The sequence below is a fragment of the Schistosoma haematobium genome, chromosome 5 (assembly GCF_000699445.3).
Source record: "Schistosoma haematobium chromosome 5, whole genome shotgun sequence".
Classification (NCBI taxonomy): domain Eukaryota; kingdom Metazoa; phylum Platyhelminthes; class Trematoda; order Strigeidida; family Schistosomatidae; genus Schistosoma; species Schistosoma haematobium.
This window is the reverse complement of record NC_067200.1, coordinates 6,946,044-6,971,540: the sequence shown is the minus strand read 5'-3', so window position 1 is coordinate 6,971,540 and position 25,497 is coordinate 6,946,044. Positions and strand designations below refer to the sequence as shown.

At 37.8% G+C, this 25,497-nt stretch overlaps 2 protein-coding genes across 3 annotated transcripts; one reads left to right on the top strand and one right to left on the bottom strand.

Annotated features, from left to right (window-relative positions):
* MS3_00009059 (uncharacterized protein) lies at positions 1–16,916 on the bottom strand. 2 transcript variants are annotated; one of them, XM_051217396.1, is made up of 3 exons: positions 16,820–16,916; positions 10,474–10,612; positions 1–3,350 (listed from the first exon to the last, which is right to left on the bottom strand). In XM_051217396.1, coding segments are annotated over exons 1-3 (3,081 nt in total). In that variant the 5' UTR covers positions 16,822–16,916; the 3' UTR covers positions 1–410. The 2 variants fall into 2 exon arrangements, with proteins under 2 accessions (XP_051064790.1, XP_051064791.1); XM_051217395.1 differs by having other exon boundaries at positions 16,808–16,907.
* Positions 16,917–23,851: 6,935 nt separating this feature from the next.
* Positions 23,852–24,475, top strand: MS3_00009058 (uncharacterized protein; the record flags this gene model as incomplete). Its single annotated transcript, XM_012940236.1, has 1 exon — positions 23,852–24,475. One exon carries the CDS (start codon positions 23,852–23,854, stop codon positions 24,473–24,475), a length of 624 nt encoding a protein of 207 aa, XP_012795690.1.
* Positions 24,476–25,497: the final 1,022 nt, after the last annotated feature.

The window sequence follows — 25,497 nt, the reverse complement described above, 5'->3', positions numbered from 1 at the left end:
TAAAAATGATAAGTTGTATATTTATGAATAATACAAGCATTGTACAATGTCAAACTGCTAGTAACAAACACAAGGTCAAGCAACTTAATTCAATGATATACTCCATTTTAATTGATGAACATTTTATTTGGAATAAAAGAATTATCACAAATCCATGCTGTAGTTGATGAAACTACAAATATGTTACTTACTTATGCCTATTACTCCTAGATGGAGTATAGGCTGCCGATCATCATTCTTCAACTCACTCTATCCTGAGCCTTCTTTTCTAGTTCTATCCAATTCTTGTTTATTTCAAATATGTACATTAAATGATTTAAATAACAATATACTACTGAAATATATCAATGTTACTTCCAATATCTACATGTTATATTCACAGTTCATTTGAACGAAATAATATTTCTGCATTATAATAACCATTCTTCTAATAAGTATTTCACATGATAATTTAAAAGATTTTTTAAATTTTCATCTAAATTCTTTAAATAATCCATTTTTAATTTATTTTTATTTAAATGACAAGAATATGGAAAGATTGTAGTACTATTATTATCATCATCATTATTCATACTGTGATTATTATCATTATGATTCTTATTCATTGTTAATAAACCATATTCTATGGTATATAAAAATTTAGATAAAATAAGTTTAGTTATTTTTATAGAACATTGTATAGTTAATTGAATTGGTCCATTTAAATTATAACATTCCAATGGTATATCTAATGCTTTTTGACCAGCTCCACCAATAACATATACACGTCTATCTAAACCTAATGTTACAGTATGCCAATGACGATGAATTGGTTTATTAAATATTTTCATCATAATAAATGATGATGATGATGATGAAGAAAAGAATTTCTCATTCATAGGAGTATTTCTAATATCAATATAAAATGGTGATTGACTATGATAACATTTTATTATTGACATGATTGTTTGTTGTATATATGATAATAAACGATCATCACTATATGTAGAATAATTTATTGGATTATGTATTTGATTTGGTGTCATTAATAATAATAATTTATTAAGAATGAATGGATTATTTACATCTAATTGATATATGGATAATGATGAAGAATTTTTTAAATGTTGTTTTTTATACATATTGCATTGTGGTATTAATTTATGTATTAATTCTAAACGATATTCATTTGTTAACCAACTATTTTTTTCTTGTAACATCATTTGAATGATTTGCCATGGTAACATAAATTTAAGAAACATACTTATTAATGTAGAAAATATTGAATTTTGAGTAAATTCTAAATCAGATTGATAATTATCACATATATTATTCAAATCTTCAATAAGTTGATTGGTCCTAGTAACCGTAGTAGTAGTAGAGTTCATCTTTGAATCTTTATCTTTTTGTTTATTGATAGTATATAAACAATAATTTTCATTTAAATATTGTACAAATATAGTATGTAATAAAGCAATACGATATAATGTTTCTTTAGGATTTATACATTTATCAGGTTGATAATTATAATGATTATGTACTGTAAAAGATGAATTTTGATACATATATAAATGATAATTGAAATCATGTAAAAATAAATTCAAATTATCTAACATATTACTACTACTATTATTATTATAAGTAGTATGATTATTGGCTTCAAATAATTCAGTCATCAAATTTGAATCTATTGAATAATACAATTGAATTAAATCTATATACAATTGTTCATTGAATAAAATTTCTCCAAATGAATTCACATTTAAATTAATATATTTCTTATCATCCATTGATTGTTGTTGTGAACATATATAACCATTTATTAGAGTTGGTTTATTTGAATCCGTATCATTATTCATTGGATTCAATGATTCAATATAATAATTTTGTTGTTTATTTAAATCCATTAAATAAGAAGCATTGTCATTATTATCATTATTATTATTATTATTAGATATAATATTGACCTCTTTTGTAGAATGAATAATTTCAGCTTTTAATTGTTTATATTGTTTACATAAATGAATATTTATTAAATAAGCATCATTCAATGATTTTTCATCATTAGAATAACCACCATGTAGAAATAATTGAATGTTCATTTCATTCATTGGTTTATATTTAGAAGAAGAAGAACAACAACAACAAGAAGACGAAGAAGAAGAATCGTTCTGTATAGATAATGATTCATTGATAGCGATCATATTCATCCAAGATCGACCACATGGCCATATACATGATATTGTTGGTTGTTTAATATAATGATTACTTATTATATTTGGTATATCTAATGGTGTTAAAATTTTAGTCCATTCCATTAAATTAATATTAAAACAATACATATCATTTAATCTACCCATACGATAATCTGATAAGTGTTGTGATGTATTTATATGATTATGATTATTAGTATATGGACCACGACCACCAAATATAATGAACCAACCATGATTAGGTAATATAATAGAACAATGAGCTGCACGTGGTGTTGGAAATTTCCCAATGACATTTAATTGATGAATTAAATTCCATTGATTTTGATGAATATCATAAATAATTAATTGATTATTCCATCCACCATTATTATCACATATAATCCAACTTTGATTATCATTTGGATCATATAAATATGGCCATTGATAAAATTGATTTGGCCATAGAGATAATGGTTTAAATTGTGGACCATAACCACCAAATAGATAAAGTTTACCATTATAATATTCCATACAAAATTTATCACGTGGTGATGGTAAAAGATTATTACAATGTTTATTAGTATTTTTTCTTAATTGTATATTACTTGAATAATCATAATTGAATCGTCTTTGTAATGATTTTAACATTGTTAAATTAATAGATTGATGTCCAGTTATATCTTGTGGTAAACATGCTAAATAACTTAAAATACCATGTCCACTAATTACAGATGCATGGCAACAATGTGGTCTTAAACCAGTGGATGTTATATTATTATTATTATTATTATTATTATTATTATTATTATTATTATTAGTAGTAGTAGTAGTAGTAGTAGTAGTAGTAGCAGTAGTATTAGTATTAGTATTAGTATTAGCATTAGTTATATATTTTGGTAGATTAGTATGAGTTAATTCATATCGACATAATGCATTTAAATGAATATTACCTAGTAGTGAAAAACCTCCAAATGTATAAATACAAGCTGATTGTTTTTCATTATTTCTATTTAATAATTCTGGACATAATACAGCACTATTACCAGATGTTAATAGAATTAATTCATTGAACATATGATCTTGTAATGATTTAATATCCCAATGTATAGGTAAACATTCTATACAATTTGTTATAATATCATATCGTGTTAAACCGATTCGTTCAAAAAGTATCATCTAAATATTTTATTTATTTTGAAAATAGAATAAAGAATAACACACACAAAGAAAGTAATATGAATCAAATAAGTAGTGATTATTTATTTCATATAAAATCTAATAGAACTCTCTGGTACTAGGTAACGATGGCAAATCAATTGATGAACTAGTGAAACTTTATCAGTTGAGATGGCTGGGACACGTGTTACGTATGCCCAACGACCGACTGCCTCGACGTACGATGTTCAGTGGTATGGGAGTAGGTTGGAAGAAAGCTAGGGGCGGCCAGACCAAAATATGGCACAAGTCCATGAAGTCACTGACAAGTGGACTGAGTCATGTTGATAGGTGTAGACTACCTGGTTGGGGATCCGCGAGACAATAATAACCGATGGTTAGAGACCCTGAATGACATGGCTCAAAATCGTTTGCAATGGCGCAGGTACATACACTCTTTGTGTTCTCCCAAATTTAAATGTCCTGATTCCTCCTTGTTTCTTTTTTCTCTTTCCAAATTTATTTCACTGGATTATACTCTTTAAATAATATCTCCAAACCCTAATCTTCCCGATTACTGCTTATACTCTTACTACCTCTACCACTATGGGATTTGAATCGACTACTGCATCTCTGTGCTAATGTGGTATGACAACTTGAACTGATGTACGTGCGTACGAAGCTCTACGTTGTTACTGACTAACTGACTGGTTCAAAAACAGTATACATCGTTAAACAAATATTTTTTATATAAATATGGGGCCTGAGATATTGATCGGATCGCCAAACCAAATCAAGCTGTTAACTTAAAGCAGTATATCCCAGAGTTTAATCTATACGGTAGTGTAACAAAGTCAAGAGATGCCGTTTCATGTTAGCCGATGACAAAAAAAGTAGGTTTATATACTACAGGAAATTGAAACTCATGTTCATCATTAATTTCGAATCAAGGTTTTCTGGTTCCAAAAACCGTGCTTAAGAGCTATATGTTTGCTTTTTTGTCCTCTTACTTTCGTTAAAAAAAACATCGCAGCCAGGTGACACCAGTGAGAACGGCTTCCCAAGCAAAGGTTCTAAATCCATGGGCATATGAGAACACCTAGAATAGAGAGAACTGTCCCCACCCTCAAAAGCACCAGAAAATTTCGGAGATTATATATATATATATATATATATATATATATATTAGAGGGATGCAAGTAAACAAGCAAACACACTGACCACACACATTTACATCTCCCACTTGACAGATAAATATTCCAATAGTTGAGATCATGAGTCAACTGAAGCTAGACCACCATGGAAAACATGGAAGCACTGGATGGCCGTTTCGTCCTATTGTGGGACTCCTCAGCAGTACGCATCTACAACCCCGCAACTCGAGGTTCGGACCCAGGACCTACTGGTCTTGCGCGCGAGCACTTAACCACTAGACCACTGAGCCTGCATCCAACGGTGTTAATGTCTAACTCCAACTAATCCACAAAACTGAGTGACACTGTTAGGTCCCGATAAACATAATGAATGGCAACTTTGGAATCCATTTATGGACCAATACTAAACGCATATTTTTATCGTATAATTGTTAACTACCTCAACTATTCACATTCATATTCCTCTCATTATAAACTTTATTTTGACCTATGAGCCATTATTATACGTTTTACCATTCTTGAATTATGCCCTGTCTATTAGTCACTGCCTCACACATTCACAGCCACGTTTGGCCAAATTTTGTACAAATGTTATTTTCTATTTTATGCTGCGTTGTAGTCTGTATGATTGGTGCATAAACTCAGTATGTTTGAAATATGATACATATTGCAGAAGCTGAGACTTGTGTTCTGGACTTAACTGGCTGGGCTAGGTGGAAAGCAGAACCAATCAGAACTCTAGGCTGCTCGCACGTGTTTTACGCGTCCTTGATCCTATCGATAATTCGCTGCTTCTGATTGGCAGCTTTGGGTTATAACAGACACACAATAGAACGAAACGGCCGTCCAGTGCTTCCAGGTTTTCTATGGTGGTCTATCTGTAATTGACTCATGACCCCAACTATTGAAATTACTAAAATCTCCGCCTGTAGCTCTTCTAGAGTTACTGCCGGTCCCAAGCCCGGGTAAAGGAGGAGGGTTGGGCATGGGGTTAGCGTCCCCATCCCGTAGAAAACTAACTCGCTAAAAAAACGCTTACCAGAAAGAATAATTCAAACCATTTTAACTCTGCCCTGAGAGTTAGAAGGTCTTCACTTAGAAGAATTATGACGCTTCATGGTGAAAGCCGAGTTCGTTCTGAAGCCACGAGGCCGATGCACCTTCTAACAACCAGAGCAAAAATTTTTATAGGTACATGGAACGTTAGAACAATGTGGGAAACCGGGAAGACCAGTCAACTTGCAACGGAAATGAGGAGATACAACTTAGCAGTACTGGGAATCAGCGAAACCCACTGGACCCAAGCTGGACAGAAAAGGCTAGCTACGGGAGAGATGCTGCTATACTCCGGTCACGAAGAGGAAAATGCTCCACACACTCAGGGAGTTGCTCTAATGCTGTCCAAAGTAGCACGAAATGCACTTGTAGGATGGGAATCCCACGGATCCAGAATCATCAAAGCATCATTCAAAACAAAGAAGGAGGGGATCTTAATGAATATTATCCAATGTTATGCACCCACCAATGGTAGCAACGACGACATTAAAGATCAATTCTACGAGCGGCTGCAGTCAATCATAGAGAAATGCTCAAGAAAGGACCTCACCATTCTGATGGGAGATCTAAATGCCAAGGTCGGAATAGACAACACTGGATATGAAGATATTATGGGACGACATGGACTGGGAGAGAGGAACGAAAATGGAGAAAGATTTGCAAATTTGTGTGCATTCAACAAATTAGTCATAGGAGGCACAATATTTCCACACAAACGTATACACAAGGCTACATGGATCTCACCGGACCACACTACAGAGAACCAGATAGACCATATTTGCATCAACAAAAATTCCGAAGGACAATGGAAGATGTGAGAACCAGGAGAGGAGCTGACGTAGCTTCAGATCACCACCTAGTTGTAGCCAATTTAAAACTGAAGCTAAAAAGAACTGGACAAGTGGACAAACAGCACTACAAAGGTTCAATACAGCCTTCCTTCGAGATACTGACAAACTCAATGAATTCAAGATAGCTCTCAACAACAGATTCCAAGCCTTTCAAGATCTACTGAAGGAAGAAGAAACTACCATGGAGGACAACTGGAAAGGCATCAAAGAAACATTGACTTCAACGTGTCAAGAGGTTCTGGGCCTAAAGAAACACCATCATAAGGAATGGATCTCTATAGAAACACTGGACAAGATCAAAGAAAGGAAGAACAAGAAGACAGCAATTAACAACAGCCGAACACGAGCAGAGAAAGTCCAAGCACAAGCTGAATACATAGAAGCAAACAAGCAAGTGAAGAGGAGCATTAGAGCCGACAGGAAGAAATACGTGGAAGAATTAGCAACGACGGCAGAAAAAGCTGCTAGAGAAGGAAATATGAAACAGCTCTACGATACAACGAAGAAACTATCAGGGAAATACAGTAAACCAGAGAGGCCGGTCAAAGACAAAGAAGGCAAGCCAATCACTGAAATTCAACAACAGCGAAACAGATGGGTAGAATACTTCGAGGAACTCCTGAATAGGCCGGCTCCAATGAATCCACCGAACATCGAAGTAGCACACACAGATCTTCCTATAGATGTCAACCCACCAACGACGGAAGAAATTAGAATGGCCGTCAGACAAATCAAGAACGGGAAAGCAGCAGGACCCGACAACATACCAGCTGAAGCACTGAAATCAGACGTCGAAGTAACCACAAGCATGCTTTACCCTCTATTCAAAAAGATTTGGGAGGAGGAACAAGTGCCAATGGACTGGAAAGAAGGACACCTCATCAAGATTCCAAAGAAAGGAGATCTGAGCAAATGTGAAAACTACAGAGGCATTACACTACTGTCAATACCAGGGAAAGTCTTCAACAGAGTGTTGCTGAACCGGATGAAGGATGCAGTAGATGCCCAACTTCGAGATCAACAAGCTGGATTCCGAAAGGATCGGTCGTGCACAGACCAAATTGCAACACTACGGATCATCGTCGAACAATCAGTTGAGTGGAACTCGTCACTATACATCAACTTCATTGATTATGAAAAGGCATTCGACAGTGTAGATAGGAGGACATTATGGAAACTTCTTCGACACTACGGAGTTCCTGAGAAGATTGTCAATATTATCCGGAACTCATACGACGGACTACAGTGCAAAGTAGTGCATGGAGGACAGCTGACAGATGCATTCCAAGTAAGGACCGGAGTCAGACAAGGCTGTTTACTCTCTCCCTTCCTCTTTCTTCTGGTGGTCGACTGGATTATGAAGACCTCGACATCTGAAGGAAAACACGGAATACAATGGACAGCTCAGAACCAATTAGACGATCTGGACTTCGCAGATGACCTAGCCCTCCTATCACGTACACGTGAACAGATTCAGATAAAGACAGCCAATGTAGCAGCAGTCTCTGCATCAGTAGGCCTCAGTATACACAAAGGGAAAACCAAGGTCCTCAAATTCAAAGCGGAGAACAGCAATCCAATCACCCTTGATGGCGAAACTCTGGAAGATGTAGAATCCTTCACATATCTGGGAAGCATCGTCGATAGACATGGAGGTTCAGATGCAGACGTAAAGGCGAGGATTGGCAAAGCAAGGGCCGCATTCCTACAATTGAAGAACATATGGAACTCAAAACAACTTTCAACCAATATCAAAGTGAGAATCTTCAATACGAACGTCAAGGCAATTCTACTGTATGGAGCTGAAACTTGGAGAACTACAACAACCACAATCAAGAAAGTACAAGTATTTATAAATAGCTGTCTACGCAAGATACTCAACATCCATTGGCCGGATACCATCAGCAATAGCCTTCTGTGGGAGAGAACAAACCAACTTCCAGCTGAAGAGGAAATTAGGAAAAGACGATGGAAATGGATAGGACATACATTACGCAAATCGTCAAACTGCATCACGAGGCAAGCTCTAACTTGGAATCCTGAAGGGAAGCGGAAAAGAGGAAGGCCAAAGAACACGTTACGTCGGATAATAGAAGCAGATATGAAAAGGATGAATTACAACTGGAAGGAGCTGGAAAGGATTGCCCAGGACAGGGTTGGATGGAGAATGCTGGTGAGCGACCTATGCTCCTTCACGAGGAGTAACAGGTGTAAGTAAAGTAAGTAAGTAAAATCTCCACAAAACCCTTTCTGATACCAAATAAATATTTGCCCAAACTAAGATGGTATACATTGCAAAATAAATAAAAGTACATATATGTTTGTTGCCACGCACTATAAACTACATAATATTACGTAAATGACAAAACTCTACATTCACTCTTTCAGCATACATTAATGTACAGTTCAGTTGAGTCAAGAATTTTTAAACCATTGTGTATAATTTTCTACAAAGCAGGACTAGATTATGAAATTGAAAAGAAAAGACTGATTATTGAAAATACAATCGCCGAATTAGGCAACCGATCTGTATGAAACGTAATTTGAATCACACAAATTTTAATATTTGACAGCATGATAAATACGATGATAAAACTAAACATCACCAAATAACTTGATAAAGTTTATTGTACTTGGAAGTAAGTGACTTGAATTACCGAACTGAATAAAAATCCGTCCATCTTATTAAATCACTACCTCACTGAAAGGGTTCTCCATCATTACGAAAATCTATATCTTTATCAAAAAACATTTGATTAGCTAAGGAAACCAAGATTTTCATCTCGATTGATTTGTGACTAGGACTTCCATTCAAACTCAATATGGTTTAACATTCCCAAAACACTGCAGTTGATGAAATTAAATGCCGCATGGAGTTCGAAAGGTGAGGTTAGCACAAAAAAGATTACTAGGCATGTTTGCTTTCAGAAATATATGTAAGGTGAAAATATACAGTTGACATACATTTAACAAAAAATACCATCCTCGGTCTTCCCCAAATTTCCCTTTAATCCTCCGCTGAATTGTTGAACAACTATGACATCTATGAGTTCAAGAACTATGCCAATCAAGTTATTGTTATTGTGAGCACATTTCTGTTCATTGACACAAACTACCGCAAAATATAATACTAATTTCCTGCACTCAAATAAAACCGAAATTGCCTAAAGTAATAACTCAGCAGTACGAAAGTTAGGGATTTCTGAATATAACTTATCTATACTTGATTACTAATACTTTCATTACGTCTGTTATAGTTTCCTCATGAATTAATGGGTTAATGTCTAGTTTAAACAAAAGCTAGGGCCGTTGTGAACGGATAAAGCTTTGTTAAATTGAGCTTTTGAATATAACCACCGATGCATATATGTGCCTAGTCCTACGTTGTAGCTGACTGACTGACTTTTCATCTTAACTATCGGATAATAGTATATCTTATGAACCACCTATATTACTTCCCCATAACCTCACTGATCACTTTCATTTCAAAACCAACCTCCTAAGAAAAATAAACAACTGATTAGGGGCAACTTATGTGATATGGTTAGCTTCCTTTAGTTTTCTCTTTTTCCCATCCACCTAAACTCCTTCATCTACTGTGTAAACGTTTTTGAGAACAGGCGTCATTACCAAGGTTAGACTTGATAGTTTCAAAGTGAGCATTGGGTAGATTGTTATTCATTAAAGTAATATATGTGTAATATTCTGAGTAGAAAAAATCGATTTTTTAAATTTTCTGATGTTTCGTGACTTAGTGTAAGCCACTTCCTCAGAGAATAAATAAACAAATTGAATAAACCCAAGATTAGATAAAACAAAGCCGGAATATTTGGTACGGTCAATCAAAAACAGGTACGAGGACAAAATATATTCTCTGCTGAAATCAAACATACTTCACTCCTCAACGCTACAAAAATGCACTCGCAATCAATCTCGACAACCATGAAACCTATATCGATCGACTATTACCACTGCTATTTGCGTGCCGAACATCAAACAATTGGTCACAAAAATTCGAATACTCAGCGAATCAATTTGATTCTAATAAATCCAGTCAAACAAATAAACAGAGCTACAGCTTACTTTATCATCTGAAGGGCCGTAACCATTTAAAACATAGATGTACCGTCCATGGGATACTGCTGAATGTCCAGTACGTGATAACGGATGTACAGGGTCACCGACCCCATTCCAATGTCTACTGTACGAATGACTATTCATCCTGAAAAAAAAGATATTACGTTCAAGATTCTCTTCAAAAAAGGTGATAAAATAATCGACTAAAACGTCTAAATTCTAGATATCATGTGTTTTAAAATTGATTACGCATAAAGAGATATTACCACTTGTATATATATATATATATATATATATATATATATATATATATATATATATATATATATATATATGTTATGTAAACAGATTACTATGCGAGTTAAAGCATGTGATCCACAATTATTATTACAAGCCTTGAGTAAAATAATTCTACCTCCGAACTCTGAACTTTATTGATTTTTTTTTAATGACATCAACAAGTCATCCGTTTTGTGACTATCTCAGTAAAAACCACTCGAATTCATTTAGATACATGATATTCTCAACTACTTTCACTTCCCGAAAGCAAGACGCCTAACTTCAAATTGTTTGGTGTTTCGTCTCATTATGCTCATCATCTATCATATGCAGCTTTTAGAAATATCTATTCCTCCCACCCTTCCGAAAAAATGTAGACCAAAAAATGAGTCACGAGACACTAAGACATTCAGCCACAACGTAGGAACAGGCACATATACACATCGGTCCAAGTTGCCATACCTCATTAACACAACAAGATGTACACCGGATTAATAAAAGTAGTTAATTCAGAGGTGGTAATATATAAAAGAAAGATTGCAATAAGGACATAGTACATGAAGAAAGAATTAGTTCGTAGAAAGAAAGATATGAAGCGATTTTAATCTCTTAGTTTAAGGGAAGATAGAGAGTGTATACACCGACGCCATTGTGATCAATTCTCAGCCATGTCACCAAGAGTCTCCAACCATTGGTTACGATAGTCATACGGACCCCAACCAAGTAGTCTGCATCTACTAACATGGCTCAGACTAAAAGTTAATGACTTCAAGCACTGATGCCACGTTTCGGCTTGACCGCCCCTAACTTTCTTCCAACCATCCCCTATACCGGTTAGCATTGCACTTCGTGGTAATCGGTGTCCAGGCATACGTAACACGTGGCCCAACCATCTCAGTCGATGAAGATTCACAACCTCATCAACTGGTTTACCATCATTCCCTCATACCCTGCGTCTAACCTCGCTATTACTTATCCGGTGATCCCAGCGGATGCGAGCAATATTTCTAAGGCATCTGTGGTCAAATACTAGTAGCTTAAGAGTATCTTCGACTCTTAATGGCCGCTCTTCGCAGTAGTAAGGCAGAATAGAACAAACTGCTGCACAGTATACTCGTCTCTTAATTGATAGACGGATATCTTGCCTTCGCCATAGGTGACGTAAGTTGGCAAAAGCCAAACGAGCTTTTCGAATCCGTGTAGGGATTTCGTCAGACACCAACTCATTTGGGCTGATCAGACTTCCAAGAAAAGTGAAGTTGTCAACGCGTCCGGCTACTTCATTCCCTATAATTAGTTTAGGTGTTGACGCAGCCCAGTCCTGAAGCAACAACTTGCATTTAGAGGTGGAGAAGCGCATTCCAAACATTCTGACATTGTTGCTCAATGCTACCGAAAGACTCTGCATTTTATCATTGTCTTCACTAAACAGGACTATATTATCTGCGTATTCTAAGTCTATAAGTGTACCTCCTGGAAGGAGATCAATACCCGAGAATTCAGTAGACGAGAATGTTATTTCCATCAATAGGTCTATGATGAAGTTAAACAAAAATGGAGAAAGTGGAAAGTCTTGACGGATACCACTTGAGGTTGCAAAAGCAGATGACAGTTCGCCATAAGCTCTGACTCGACTAGTAGTGTTCTAGTAAAGAGGCTTCACAAGGTTTATGTACTTCTGGGGTACGCCTTTCAATGACAGACACTGCCACAGAATCTCGAGGTCTACCGAGTCAAATGCTGCTTTTAAGTCAAGAAAAACTATCATTGTCGGACGCCAATAGTCATACCTGTGTTCTAGGACCTGACGAATGGTGAATATGTGATCGATGCATCTACGACCAGGTCTGAAGCCAGCTTGATTCTCTCGTGTCCGCAGTTCACGAGTCTTAGTTAGGCGTCCGATAATTATCGAGGCTGGTATTTTAGATACTATATTAGTTAAACTAATCCCTCTATGGTTGTTACGGGATGATTTTGACCCTCTTTTATATATTGGGGCGATCAGTGATTGAGACCAGTCAGATGGGATGACGTCTAACTCCCAGATTTTAACTAAAATATTAGTCAACCTAATCACTAAAATTGGGCCACCGTCCTTACAGACCTCTGGAGACAATCCATCTGGACCAGCTGCTCTTCCTTGTTTCAGATTAGTTATGGCTTTTTTAAGACTTCAATTAGAGTCGAGGGGCCTACTTCAATGTTCCACCCAGGCTGTTTGAGAATGGTGGGTAGTTTTAGAGTAGCTGAAGGCCAACTAAACTGTTCCCTAAAGTGTTCCGCTCATCATTCTAGACGTCTGGGCTGAGAGCAGATAAGTGTTGTCTTTTTCCGAAATAGTTTCACTTACACTTGACTTATTAATTCCAGTTTCTTTTATTAGTCTGAAAAACTGTCTTGTGTTCCCTATAGTAGCCGCCTTTTTCATTTCTTTTGCTTTCGTTGCCCACCACTGCTCACGGTCGTTCCTTAGACTTTTGCTTAACCTAGATCTGATTTGTTTACGCTCTTCATCGTGCTGAGAGCCTGACGGGGTGAGTTTACGAGAATCCATCAGTGCAATAGACTTAGCAGAAATCCACGGGTTTTTCGTGACCTTGTGGTCGAAATCACTAATATATGTCACTGTTGTTTCCACAGCTGTTTGTATATCTTTCCAAGCAACATCTAAATCAGCCTCGTCTTCAAAACTACCTAAAAGTGACATCAGTTGTTCCTGGAATCTACTTCCGGCTTTCTCGTTACTGAGTTCAACTTTAATAGGTCTGCTTGAGCATCTGGGCTACCTGTTCCTGCCATCTAGATATTTCAACAAGTTATCTATTTTTGTTTGTTTTAATATATCATTATGTCTATTAATCGCATAACCTATTCTGCTGCGTTTCTGAAAAGTGTACAACCTTTCGTTGTCAAAGTTACAAAAAACTCAATAAGAGACAATATGGTTGCTGGTAATTATACAACGAAAAGAATGCACATTAGTCAGATGTTCATTTACTGAACTGCTAACATCTAACTGGCGATCACTCGATATTTATCGCCAGGACCGACCAAGAAGAAAGAAACGGAAACTTGTTGAAATACTTTGTGCTGAGAATTCTATATTGTACCAATAATATAATATTGAATAAAGCTAATAATAATAATAATAATAATAATAATAATAATAATAATAATAATAATCTTAATGTGATTTTAATGCGTCCGGTGAGGCGCAGGTAAATGTGTACTCGTATTAGAGCATGATCAGAGTCTAATTATGTACTTCACAACGATCGGCAGTCTTTTATCGAGCCTCTCCAACGATGACTGGTGTCAATATGCTCTGTTTGAGTATATCGTTGGTTTGGTGTAGGGGATTGCCATGTGAGTCGATGTCTCTCCTTATGCTTAAAATTTGTGTTTGCTAAAAATAAACGATTGTTTGAGCACAGTTGCAACAGACGATCACCATTATCTGTTCGCTGAGCCGGAATACTAAAATACCCACCTAAATGCCTTTCTGTTTAGTCTAAACTATCTATCTGGGCATTAAAGTCACCCCCTACGAGTAATATGTCTGAGTGTTTAGCTTTATGAAGTTCAGAAAGCTTTCTTTAAAAGTCATCTTTCACTTCATCTGGGCTGCAGTCAGTGGGAGCGTACGCAGAAACGTCGAAAAGGCAACGACATGTGTCCCTATCCTTTCGAGATCTTACGGAGTCGTTTAGCTGAACAGCACACAGGCGACTGTTACCAGGGATCCATTCCAATAGTACTTGTTCTGCCCTCGTACTCGGTGCTATGCCTACACATGCCAGTCCATGAGAACTAGCCACCGGGCCACCAGATACACGGAGGGTGTATCTCTTCGGTTCTCCGTTTTGCCGAGGTGAGATCAAGTGAATGACTACACTAGGATCCTTTATGTGTGTTTCGGAGACAGCATACATCAGTCGTACGAGATTCTAGTGCTTTAGTCAAGGAGGCCGATTTGAACTAGAATGCGTACGTTGAAGGTTCTAATTTGTTGTTTGTAGCGAGGTTTCAGTAGACCTTGGACAGTGTTTTGAGAATTACAGTTGTTAGCCATGGATACACTTGAGGAGGAAGCCAAAAGAGGAAGATTAGAGTTGAAAGTTGAGGTAGGAGGAATAATAGGAATTGAAAGAGATCGTTTATGAACACAATGACCATGAGTGCTATTACAGTTGTGAGGGAGGTTATCACTTCCCGAATGCCAACACCGTGGAACGGTTCTTCTAGAGCTACCTGAAAAGGAAAATGAATCAAAGATGGTCTTAGTGCGTGACCGCAGTACCCAAGGGACAACTGCTCGAGACCGGTCACACATAACCTTTTAGTTAGTAGCTTACGTGTTAGCTCTGTACGTGTTGAGACCTTATCACCAGAGACGGAAATCCGTGGGACAAGGCGAGGTGTGCATTTAAGGGCTGACCTTTTCTAACTCCACCCTTTCTTGTGGGAAGGCAGCATCGCTGTTACGATGGTTGTCTGAAGGAAACACCCTACTGCTGTCACACCTCTGTACAGTCAGCAGTACGACTTCGCTCTCGGAACTTGGGTTTGCTGCTTTTAGTCTTACCGCTCTTTAATCGACCTGTCTGACATGGTAAGACCTTGAAAAACGATTGTTCCAACCAGTGTAGCTTGACTGATTCATTACGATAGGCAAGCCCGACCACCACGTAAAGGTATCAGCGACGGTCACGAGACACCAGTTGAACCTTAAGTTTAGATTATGTTCATTAGCAAGCAGTCTACGACAGTTTGGCTAAAATAAGTGAAACAGTCTGGTTGTCCGACTAAACGGTAAGTTTTTGGTTAATACATTCAACATTCAGTCACTAAGTAGTAGGTTCCAATTCCGATCTGTCGATTCAGAGTTCAGCGATCCGCTATTGTCCCTACCGTTTTAAACTAAAGTGTGGATTAGAGTCAAGTATACGAATGTGTAGACTGGTGGTTTATTAGTTAAAACATGCAACTTTCAGACAATCCTAGGTTCGAGCCTCGATGCAGCTATTTGTTTAAGGTGGATGGATAGCATCAAAAACATCGATGGTTGGAATAAATTTTACATCTACGTGCCTGGAAAATGAGTTGATTTAACCTGGTTAAATAAGAGATATGTACCCGATGAATGAATTGTAATAACCTGTAGTAATAAAAAGAATACAATATCGAACTATTCACATAGTTTTATAGTTCGCGTGGTTTATGATGCACATAGAAATTTACAACCTATTCGATAAGTCGTGTAAGATTTACACGAACCCATTAGACAAGGCTGCATATTTCTATTGAACTGATTGTTTGAAAAGTATTAAATACACCGAGACACCACCTTTCACGATGCACGTTATTTAGAGTAGCAGCATCTGGAAAGTTTAAGTGGTCAGATGGAAACCCTAGATGATACTACCGGCTGGAAAATAATCAAGGTGGCCAACTTATTCGTCACCTTATTAGACATTTGCAGTTTACGGGCTTAATGACAACTATTTGTATCACTTCACACTTGATTTACAAACACACTCACACTAAGCTTTGCATATGAGTTGGTCGTAGTGGTTACACTTCTGTTTCTATCTCACCAAACATTTATCCTGTTTTGTTTATGTGAAGTGAGAACTTGAAATGATGCACATTCGTGCCCAAACACAAATTACTGACTATTTTCTCCACGATTAGTATTAAACATTGCTTCAAAATCTAAACAAGATTAACTGTGATGGTGGGATATTTTTACTACGAATTAACTAAACGTCTTTTGTAAACAAACAGTATTGAAACCATAAATATGGCATTCAAAATGGAACAAGATGATCACAGATACTCACTGAGATGGTTATTACAGGTCGAGTGAAATGAGGGAAACTGGGCAATTAAAACTAGAAACTGACTGTGTAGGATTCTAAATGTGTTACAATATATAAATATAAATATGTACATGGTATGTACTAATTATAATTACTGCAGTAAGTGAGAATGTTTAGAGTATATGCATTTTATAAGATACATAAACTAAACCCACACTATTTCGGATTTAACTCACATATTAACATACATAAAAACATTTGATGGTCATTATCACTCTATTCTATGCACATTTGCATCCTAGGAAGTGTCTGGTACCGCTCATTTGGATTTTCCCGGACAGGTCAAAATGTCCAATACCTTATCTTGAGTCCCCAATCGGTTTTCAGTTGTACGGATAGGGGTCTGTCGACCTATATTGATCCTTGCAGTTTTCAACACCGTGAATGTCCAAGATTGTTCTGAATATGTCAATAGAGTGCATTGATATCACGTGTTCTGGTAGGGAATTCTAGTAATTCATCACTCGTTGCGATAAATGGAATTTCGATCCCAGTTTTCAAATTTCCTTAGACTATCCATCCGAATGATCAGTTTTAGAAGGAAGGAAAAGATAAGACATTAGTACGAAGGTTATCGTTCACTATACGGTAAGCCAATATAAGATCACCCTGTAATCTGCGGTAATATACTTACTTACTTACTTTCCCCTCTTACTCCTAATGGAGCATAGGCCGCCGACCAGCATTCTCCAACCCACTTTGTCCTGGGCCTTCTTTTCTTGTCCCATCCAATTCTTGTTCATTCCTCTCATGTCTATTTCCATTTCTCGGCGTAATGTGTTCTTTGGTCTTCCTCTTCACCCCCTATTGGCCTTGACGATTCCATGTGAGGGCTTGTCTTGTGACGCAGTTGGGTACTTTCCTCAATGTGTGTCCTATCCATTTCCAGAGCTTCTTCCTGATTTCTTCCTTCGTTGGGATCTGGTTTGTTCTTTCCCACAGTAGGTTGTTGCTAATAGTGTCTGGCCAACGGACAACTGTTAATAAACACCTGTATCTTCTGGATGATGGCTTCCGTAGTTCTCCAGGTTTCTGCCCCATACAGTAGAACTGTCTTGACATTTGTATTGAAAATCCTGTCCTTGGTGTTGATTGACAGAGAGTTGCTTTGAGTTCCAGATGTTCCTCAGTTGTAAATATGCTGCTCTTGCTTTGCCGATCCGCGCCTTCATATCTGCATCAGATCCACCCTGTTCACCAATGATGCTGCCCAAATATGTAAAGGTTTTTACATCTTCCAAATCTTCTCCGTCAATTGTGATTGGGTTGGTGCATGCTGTGTTGTATCGAAGAACCTTGCTTTTCCCTTTGTGTATATTGAGACCTACTGCTGCTGAGGCTGCTGCCACACTGGTCGTTTTCTCTTGCATTTGTTGTTGCGTTTGGGATAGAAGGGCCAGATCATCTGCGAAGTCTAGATCGTCTAACTGAATCCTAGAAGTCCACTGTATCCCGTGTTTCCCTAAAGATGTTGATGTCTTCGTTATCCGGTCGATCATCAGGAGAAAGAGGAAGGGTGAGAGTAAGCAACCTTGTCTCACACCGGTCTTTACTTCGAACGACTTTGACAATTGTCCTCTATGCACGATTTTGCAGTTTAATCCATCATAGGAATTCTGTATGATGTTGACTATCTTCTGAGGCACGCCGTAGTGTCAAAGAAGCTTCTACAGTGTTGTTCTGTCAACGCTATCAAATGCATTTTCGTAGTCAATGAAGTTGATGTAGAGTAATGAATTCCATTCAAGTGATTGTTCCACAATGATACGTAGAGTTGCGATTCGGTCTGTACACGATCTACCCTTACGGAATCCTGCCTGTTGGTCACGAAGTTGGGCGTCTACGCAGTCCTTCATCCTGTTTAACAATACCCTGTTGAAGACTTTTCCCGGTATTGAGAGAAGAGTGATGCCCCTGTAGTTATCACACTTGCTGAGATCGCCTTTCTTTGGTATTTTGATCAGGAGTCCTTCTTTCCAGTTTGTTGGTACTTGTTCCTCATCCCAAATCTTATTGAAGAGAATGTGGAGTATCCTTGCAGTTGCCGCTACGTCTGCTTTTAGCGCCTCTGCTGGGATGTTGTCTGGTCCTGCTGCTCTGCCACTCTTGATTTGTCTGATGGCCATGCTGATTTCTTCAATTGTTGGTGGGCCAACATTAATTGGGAGGTCCGTGGGTGCTGCTTCGATACTGGGTGTGTGTTCACTGGGGCTGGTCGATTCAAGAGTTCTTTGAAGTGTTCTACCCACCTGTTTCGTTGTTGGTGATTACCTCGCCTTCGTTGCTTTTCACTGGTCGTTCTGGTTTGCGGCGATTTCCAGAGAGTTTCTTTGTCGTGTCATACAGTTCTCTCATGTTTCCTTCTCTTGCAGCCTTTTCCGTCAATGTTAGATCTTCCACATATTTACGTTTGTCGGTTCTGATGCTCCTCTTCACTTGTTTGTTTACTTTTGTGTATTCAGCTTGTACCTTGGCTTTCTCTACTCTTGTTCGGCTGGTATTGATTGCTGCCTTCTTGTTCCTCCTTTCTTGAATCTTATCCAGTGTATCAACAGTGATCCATTCCTTGTGATGGTGCTTCTTGTGACCCAGGACCTCATGACATGTTGAAGTGATTGCCTCTTTGATCCCCTTCTAGTTGCTCTCCACAGTAGTTCCTTCTCCATTGAGTAGATCATGAAAGGCCTGGAACTTGCTGCTGAGGTCTGTCTCGAATTCGTTGAGTTTATTAGTATCCTGAAGAAAGGCCGTATTGAACTTTTGTGATATTGTCCGCCCCATTGTCCAGTGCTTCTTGAGTTTCAATTTCATCTTGGCGACCAGCAAGTAATGATCTGATGCTATATCAGCTCCTCTCTTGGTTCTCACGTCCTCTATATTCCTCCTGAACGTTTTGTTGATGCAGATATGGTCGATTTGGTTATGCGTAGTGTGATCCGGTGAAGTCCATGTGGCTTTGTGAATGCGCTTATGTGGGAATATGGTGCCGCCTATGACCAGTTTATTGAAGACACATAGGTTTGCAAATCTCTCACCATTTTCGTTTCTTTCTCCTAGTCCGTGTCGTTCCATGATGTCTTCATATCCAGTGTTGTCCACTCCATCCTTGGCATTGAAATCTCCCGTCAGAATGGTCAGGTCCTTTGTTGTGCACTTCTCGATGATTGACTGCAGCCTATCGTAGAATTGATCTTTAGCGTCTTCATTGTAGTCGTTGGTAGGCGCATAGCATTGGATGATGTACATTGAAATGCCTTCTTTCTTTGTTTTGAAGGAGGCTTTGATGATCCTTGGTCCATGAGATTCCCATCCTATAAGTGCGTTTTGTGCTCGTTTGGACAGCATCAATGCAACTCCTTGTGTATGTGGTGCATTTTCTTCTTCATGGCCGGAGTATAACAGGAACTCTCCTGTAGTTAGTCGTTGTTGTCCAACTTGTGTCCAATGTGTTTCACTGATCCCAAGCACCTCTAGGTTGTAACTCCTCATTTCCGCAGCGATTTGGAAGGCTCTCCCGGTGTCCCACATTGTACGAACATTCCATGTACCTAAATAAATGGTTGCTCTGGTTGTCAGAAAATAACTCTGCGGTAATATAGCAGAAACAATTTCAGGTGTCTCAGTCTTTCTTCAAAGGACAGGCCAGAGAAACCCTTTACCATGTTGACACACCGTTGTTTCTCTCGTTCTATCATATCTGCCTCACATTTGAAACAAGGACTGGTTGCTTGAATCCCATATTACAAATGAGGACTGACGAAAGTCGGGTACAATACCCTAAACATTTCTTCGTCCAAGATCTGAAAATACTTGAAAATAGCACATAAGATATAATAATATAATATATTTCTGCATGTGCAGGTACACACCGTTTTTACAGGCATGATCTACAAATTACAACATTTGTTGGTTCGCAAAATGCTTCCCAACTTATTAAGTTTATAGTTGTTATAAAGTGAAATCGTAGAGCGCTTGCTGTAAACTATGACCTTGAGAGGACGCGTACGTCAAGTTTGCTCCAAACGTCAGAAGTTTCATAGCTGTGCTCTCAGAGCAAGATTCTGAAAAAGAAAAAAGAGAAACAGAAGAGCAGCAAGGCACTTGGATATGAACGCCAAAGGTTGCTTAACATTGTGTAGTAGTACGGACAGAGGTAGAATAAATTCGAATAAATTCATATTATGTCTTGTTAGAGTGAAGTGAAGTCAGAGGCTCCATATTAGAGAATGTACTAATAAAGAACAATGAGTTGTGATGTTTAACAAGTTGGAGTAAGCTCACATGAAGTAAAGGAAGTCAAGGTTGGTACAAGGGAAGCGGTTTATTAGAAGGGTGTGTATATAGAGGGTGTAGTGTTAAGAATACTAGTGACTATATCTTTTATTGTCTTTTTTCTTTTCTTTTTTTTGTCCATCCGATGTCAGCCACGCAATCCTAGTGTAAAAGTCCGAGTTAGCATGTTATAGGTTGTCTTAGTAGAATAGCTAATCCAGCATAATATTGGAAACATGAGTCTGAGTGGTGAGCGTAGGAAGACAATCTATATCTCAGATTGACTATCTTACCGAAGTCTTTTGCAGAAGGAGCCCTACAGTTACTTATAGTTTTGAAGTTACTACTTTTTATGACTCCTAGATCTTAATAGTTCATTAATTAAGGTAATACGACTCCACATATTGTGTAGTTTTATGAACCGTCATAGTTATTTTTAATTACATTACCACACTCTTGTTAGAATTTAGTTCTACTGACCACCTATCTGTTAATGCAGCCATTGAATTTAGATCATCCTGTAATATTATTCTATTTGACATCCTCTTCAGAGGTCACCGAATTTTCAATGTCATCGGCAAAGAGTAGAACGGATGACTGCTAGAGTTGGTAATTTACTTACGTAGAGTAAGGAAAGAAGAGGACCAAGGTTTATATCTTAAGAAACTCTACTTTTTGCAGATTCCGACGCTGAGAGAGCTCCATTTATCCTTATCCACTGTTTCCCACCATTGAGAAAGCCGCTTATTCAGTCTATGATTTCATAATGGATTTCAAAACTTTCCAGTTTTAATTTAGGACCCGAATGAAAGATCTTGTCAAATTTCTTACTCAGACTTATGAAAGCCACATCCACAGCATTATTTATATCTTTTGCTGAAGCTCAATCTCTTCCAATAAGCGAATTTGTCAGGCATGATGGGTTTTTATTAAAAACCACATTGTTCCCTGGATAATGGCCTATGCTCTTCAAATATAATTCGAAATTGCCATCCAAATAACCTTTTTCATTAGTGTGACAACCACAATGGTTAGACTAATGCATCGATAGTTATGAAGTAAGTTTCTTCTCCCCGCTTTATACACTAGACTGGTTATTACGTCTTTTCAGTCTAAGAAGTCTGGATTGCCACAAAGACATATAAAAGAGCATGGATATAGGTCCACCAATGAATCTAGACAGGAACATTATGCCTACTCGAAGGAATTTGAAGACAGTTCCCTTGTCAATAACTACAGGATCCATCGAGGAGCCGCCTAGGTCACGATTAATGGTAGAAAACGCTTTACTAAAATATCATGTTGAAGCTTCAAGCTTTCCGGTATGATCTCTTGCCAATATCAACGTATTTTCTGTTACCAAAAGTGGTGGATTCCTTTGTTTCTCTGAGCTGGCCTCTTTATGTATGAGACTAACCTTTTCGGTCCATTTTTTACCTCCTTAACTGTTTTTCATATGAATATCTTGTCTTACGTATCAACGGTTTACGATGATTCCTAAACTTACAACGACTGAACCTGTACTGTTCCAAGACTTTAAAAATGAACATATTTCATCGTTTTTTTGCATCTAAGAAGTTGCTTGACTTGTTTTGTTATCCGTAGTGGACAGATATTTTGTTTACGTGGTACTAAGCATGGTATAAACAAGGACGTAACTGGAATAAATCAGCCTGTAAATATGGACCACGCTGTTTCAACTGATGAGCTAGTATCTAATGACTAGCCCTTTTTGTGGCTCACTCCTAAATGACTGATGTGTCTTCTCTCCATACATTCGGGCGAGATTTAACCCGATCGTATATTAAGCCACCAGCTCTAAACAGCATGATCACTACTTGCTATGAGATTCGGATTCAGATTAAACTTGGGAGGAGTCTGCTTTTCAACACCTTGTTCAATGCTTTGCTGAAGTCGATATGGACAGTGTCCACTACTTTTCCATTATCTAACGCCTCTATCTATTGCTTTCCTTCAGTAACGAAGTTTGTTGTGCAGAACAATCCTTTCCTGGAACCATGTTGTCCGCTTTTCAACAACTTGTTGGTTTCCATGAATGTTATTAAGGCTTTTTCGATCATTGTTTCCGGTATTTCAACTACGACGCTGGTGAGACTGATGGATCTGTAGTTTGGTGGAAGTTGTCTTGATTCTGTCCTGAGAAGTGGAGTGTCAATTGCATCCTTACAGTTTATCGATAAATTACCTTTGCCAAGTGACATATTCGATATCATATTCAGCGATGCAGGAACGTATTGTGTGGTGCGTTTCAAGTGCCAAGGTCGTATTTCATCCAGCACTGTTGATTTTTTCGTGTCCACAATGCCAAGGGCCTTTAGTACATCGTCTCGATCAAAGTCATAAATGAGAAGCCGATTTTGTGGATTTGTATCTGGGTCTAGTTCTTAGTCTAGAAGAGGCTGCTGGAAGAAAACTATCCCGAAATAGATTTCCATGGCCTCTTCTTTTTCCTGCCCTTCCTCTATCATTTGAGATATGTGGTGGTAGGAGCCCTAACCCTACAATCCTGAAAGCTTAACATGAAATAACTGGGAAACTTGATATTCAATATCTAACACGGAGAGAATGCTAATAATGAGGGGGGAAGAGTTAATTAACTCAATCGGATGGCATAGCTCAGCTATGCAGGTGTGGTTATTTTTGTGTGACTTATGTCTGTCATTCAGATTAAATGCATCGTTCCACCTCCAGCCTAAATGTGTTTTCCAGAAGTAGGTAACATCATATTGATGGTTTTTACTATGGGACGAGTCAGTGTAGTGGTGTGATGGACATGATGCTGTTATCAGCTCTCAGGAAGATCTGACTTCTGGATTTATTCAGCGAATAATGGATTATCTTCTACACACGTTTCTGGTATGGTGTTGTGTAGGTCACATCGACTAACCGGTGACCAACGTTGATTGACTGAAGTAACTGTCCACCTTATGGTCACGCGTGGGGCTGCAGCATTGGACGTTGGTACAACACGTTCAGCTGACATATCGTCGGAATTAGTAGGTGGTGGAAGTGCTGCTAGTAAACCACGTCCATCGAATAACTCACCTCATTCTTATCGGTCTCCGTTCACTAAAGTTCCTTTCCTGATGGAAAAATTGTTTGACGGTGATAAAGAGTTGTGTAGCTATTTCTCGAATGAAGTTATTTCAGGCTCAGGTAATCATCCTAGTTCTTTGATGTTACCACTAGGAAGAGGCATCAGTTCGACTTCACAGTGTAACACGTTGGATAGTTCTAAAACTCACTGTTTACCAGTCCATCCACAGTTTGCGAACCGTTCAACAAATGATTTGTACTCACCTCAGTCATATGATCATGGGGTACCGTTTTCACCATCATCAAGAGTAGAAGATGGATCTAATGTCTTTAATATTGATAACATGTCACCATCATCATCGATTTATCATACTGATGGAGAAATAACACATGCTATCAGTCCAGTTCACCATTCTCCATTCAAAACACTTTCAAATCAATCACTTATCTCCGGGATTGTTACTGATATATACCATATTGGTCATTTGTTACAAGCGTTACTTAAATATCTTTGAAGTTTAAAATCACTTTTAAAAGAAAACTTAATTCAGTGGATGACTTATGGCCCAGTTATCATTAACGATTCAAATGCCTTATCACTCCATAGTAATAACCCCAAAAATAATATTATATCATAATTCCCAATACCCACCCTGACCGGACCTATAAGCGTCAGAGCTTCCTTTTTAATAAGAGCCCGTGAAGGACAAATAAAATTCTATCGAAAGGACAGTTGCTTTAATAGACAGATGGAATAATCATATTTTTCATTTCACCTTCATAGTTGAGCCATGTCGTATAGATAGTCTTCGTGCATCGGCTTTTATTGACCACAACATTCAAAATTCGGAAACAAATCTTCTCAGCTTGAAGGATAATTTAATCTTGGCTTCACTGTTATTCTACTGTCATTTTACACCAATTATTAATGTCATACAAGTTAAAAAGTTGTCGTCAGAGGTTACCATACAGTGTTCGAAATATGCCGAGTTTCCCCTTTGAAACCAGTTATTTTAGACAATCTGGTCAACATAGCATATTTTGTTTGTGTGTGGGATCAATGTCTAGTGTCAGTATTGGTTGTAATATTCATGCTAACTAAAAGCGGTTGACTAGCCTCAATGTGACTATCTAATCGTTATGATCTTACTTTTAAGTCATACCACTGCATTTTTTTCGTGAAATATTCAACGGCCATTGTGAATTTTCTAAGCTAGTACATTTACAGCCTCGAAGATGATAAATGGACATGGTTCATTGTTACTCCATCGTCCATACCGGTGTATCAAGATGGCGCTAACCTTAACGTTATCCATGGATCATCAACCTTTAATGATATGAGCAGCAAAACACTGTCCCATCAGGGGCAGTGAAATGATGTTTCTTCAGAGTTTTCCACCTTACAGATGTCGACTTCTAGTGATACAATTTAGTTATCATTGAACTTCCAAGAATAGTAATCATGTACATCGAAACCTAGGTTGTCCACTGACACCCCAAAAATATATCTCTCCGTTGTGTTGAATAGATTCTTTGT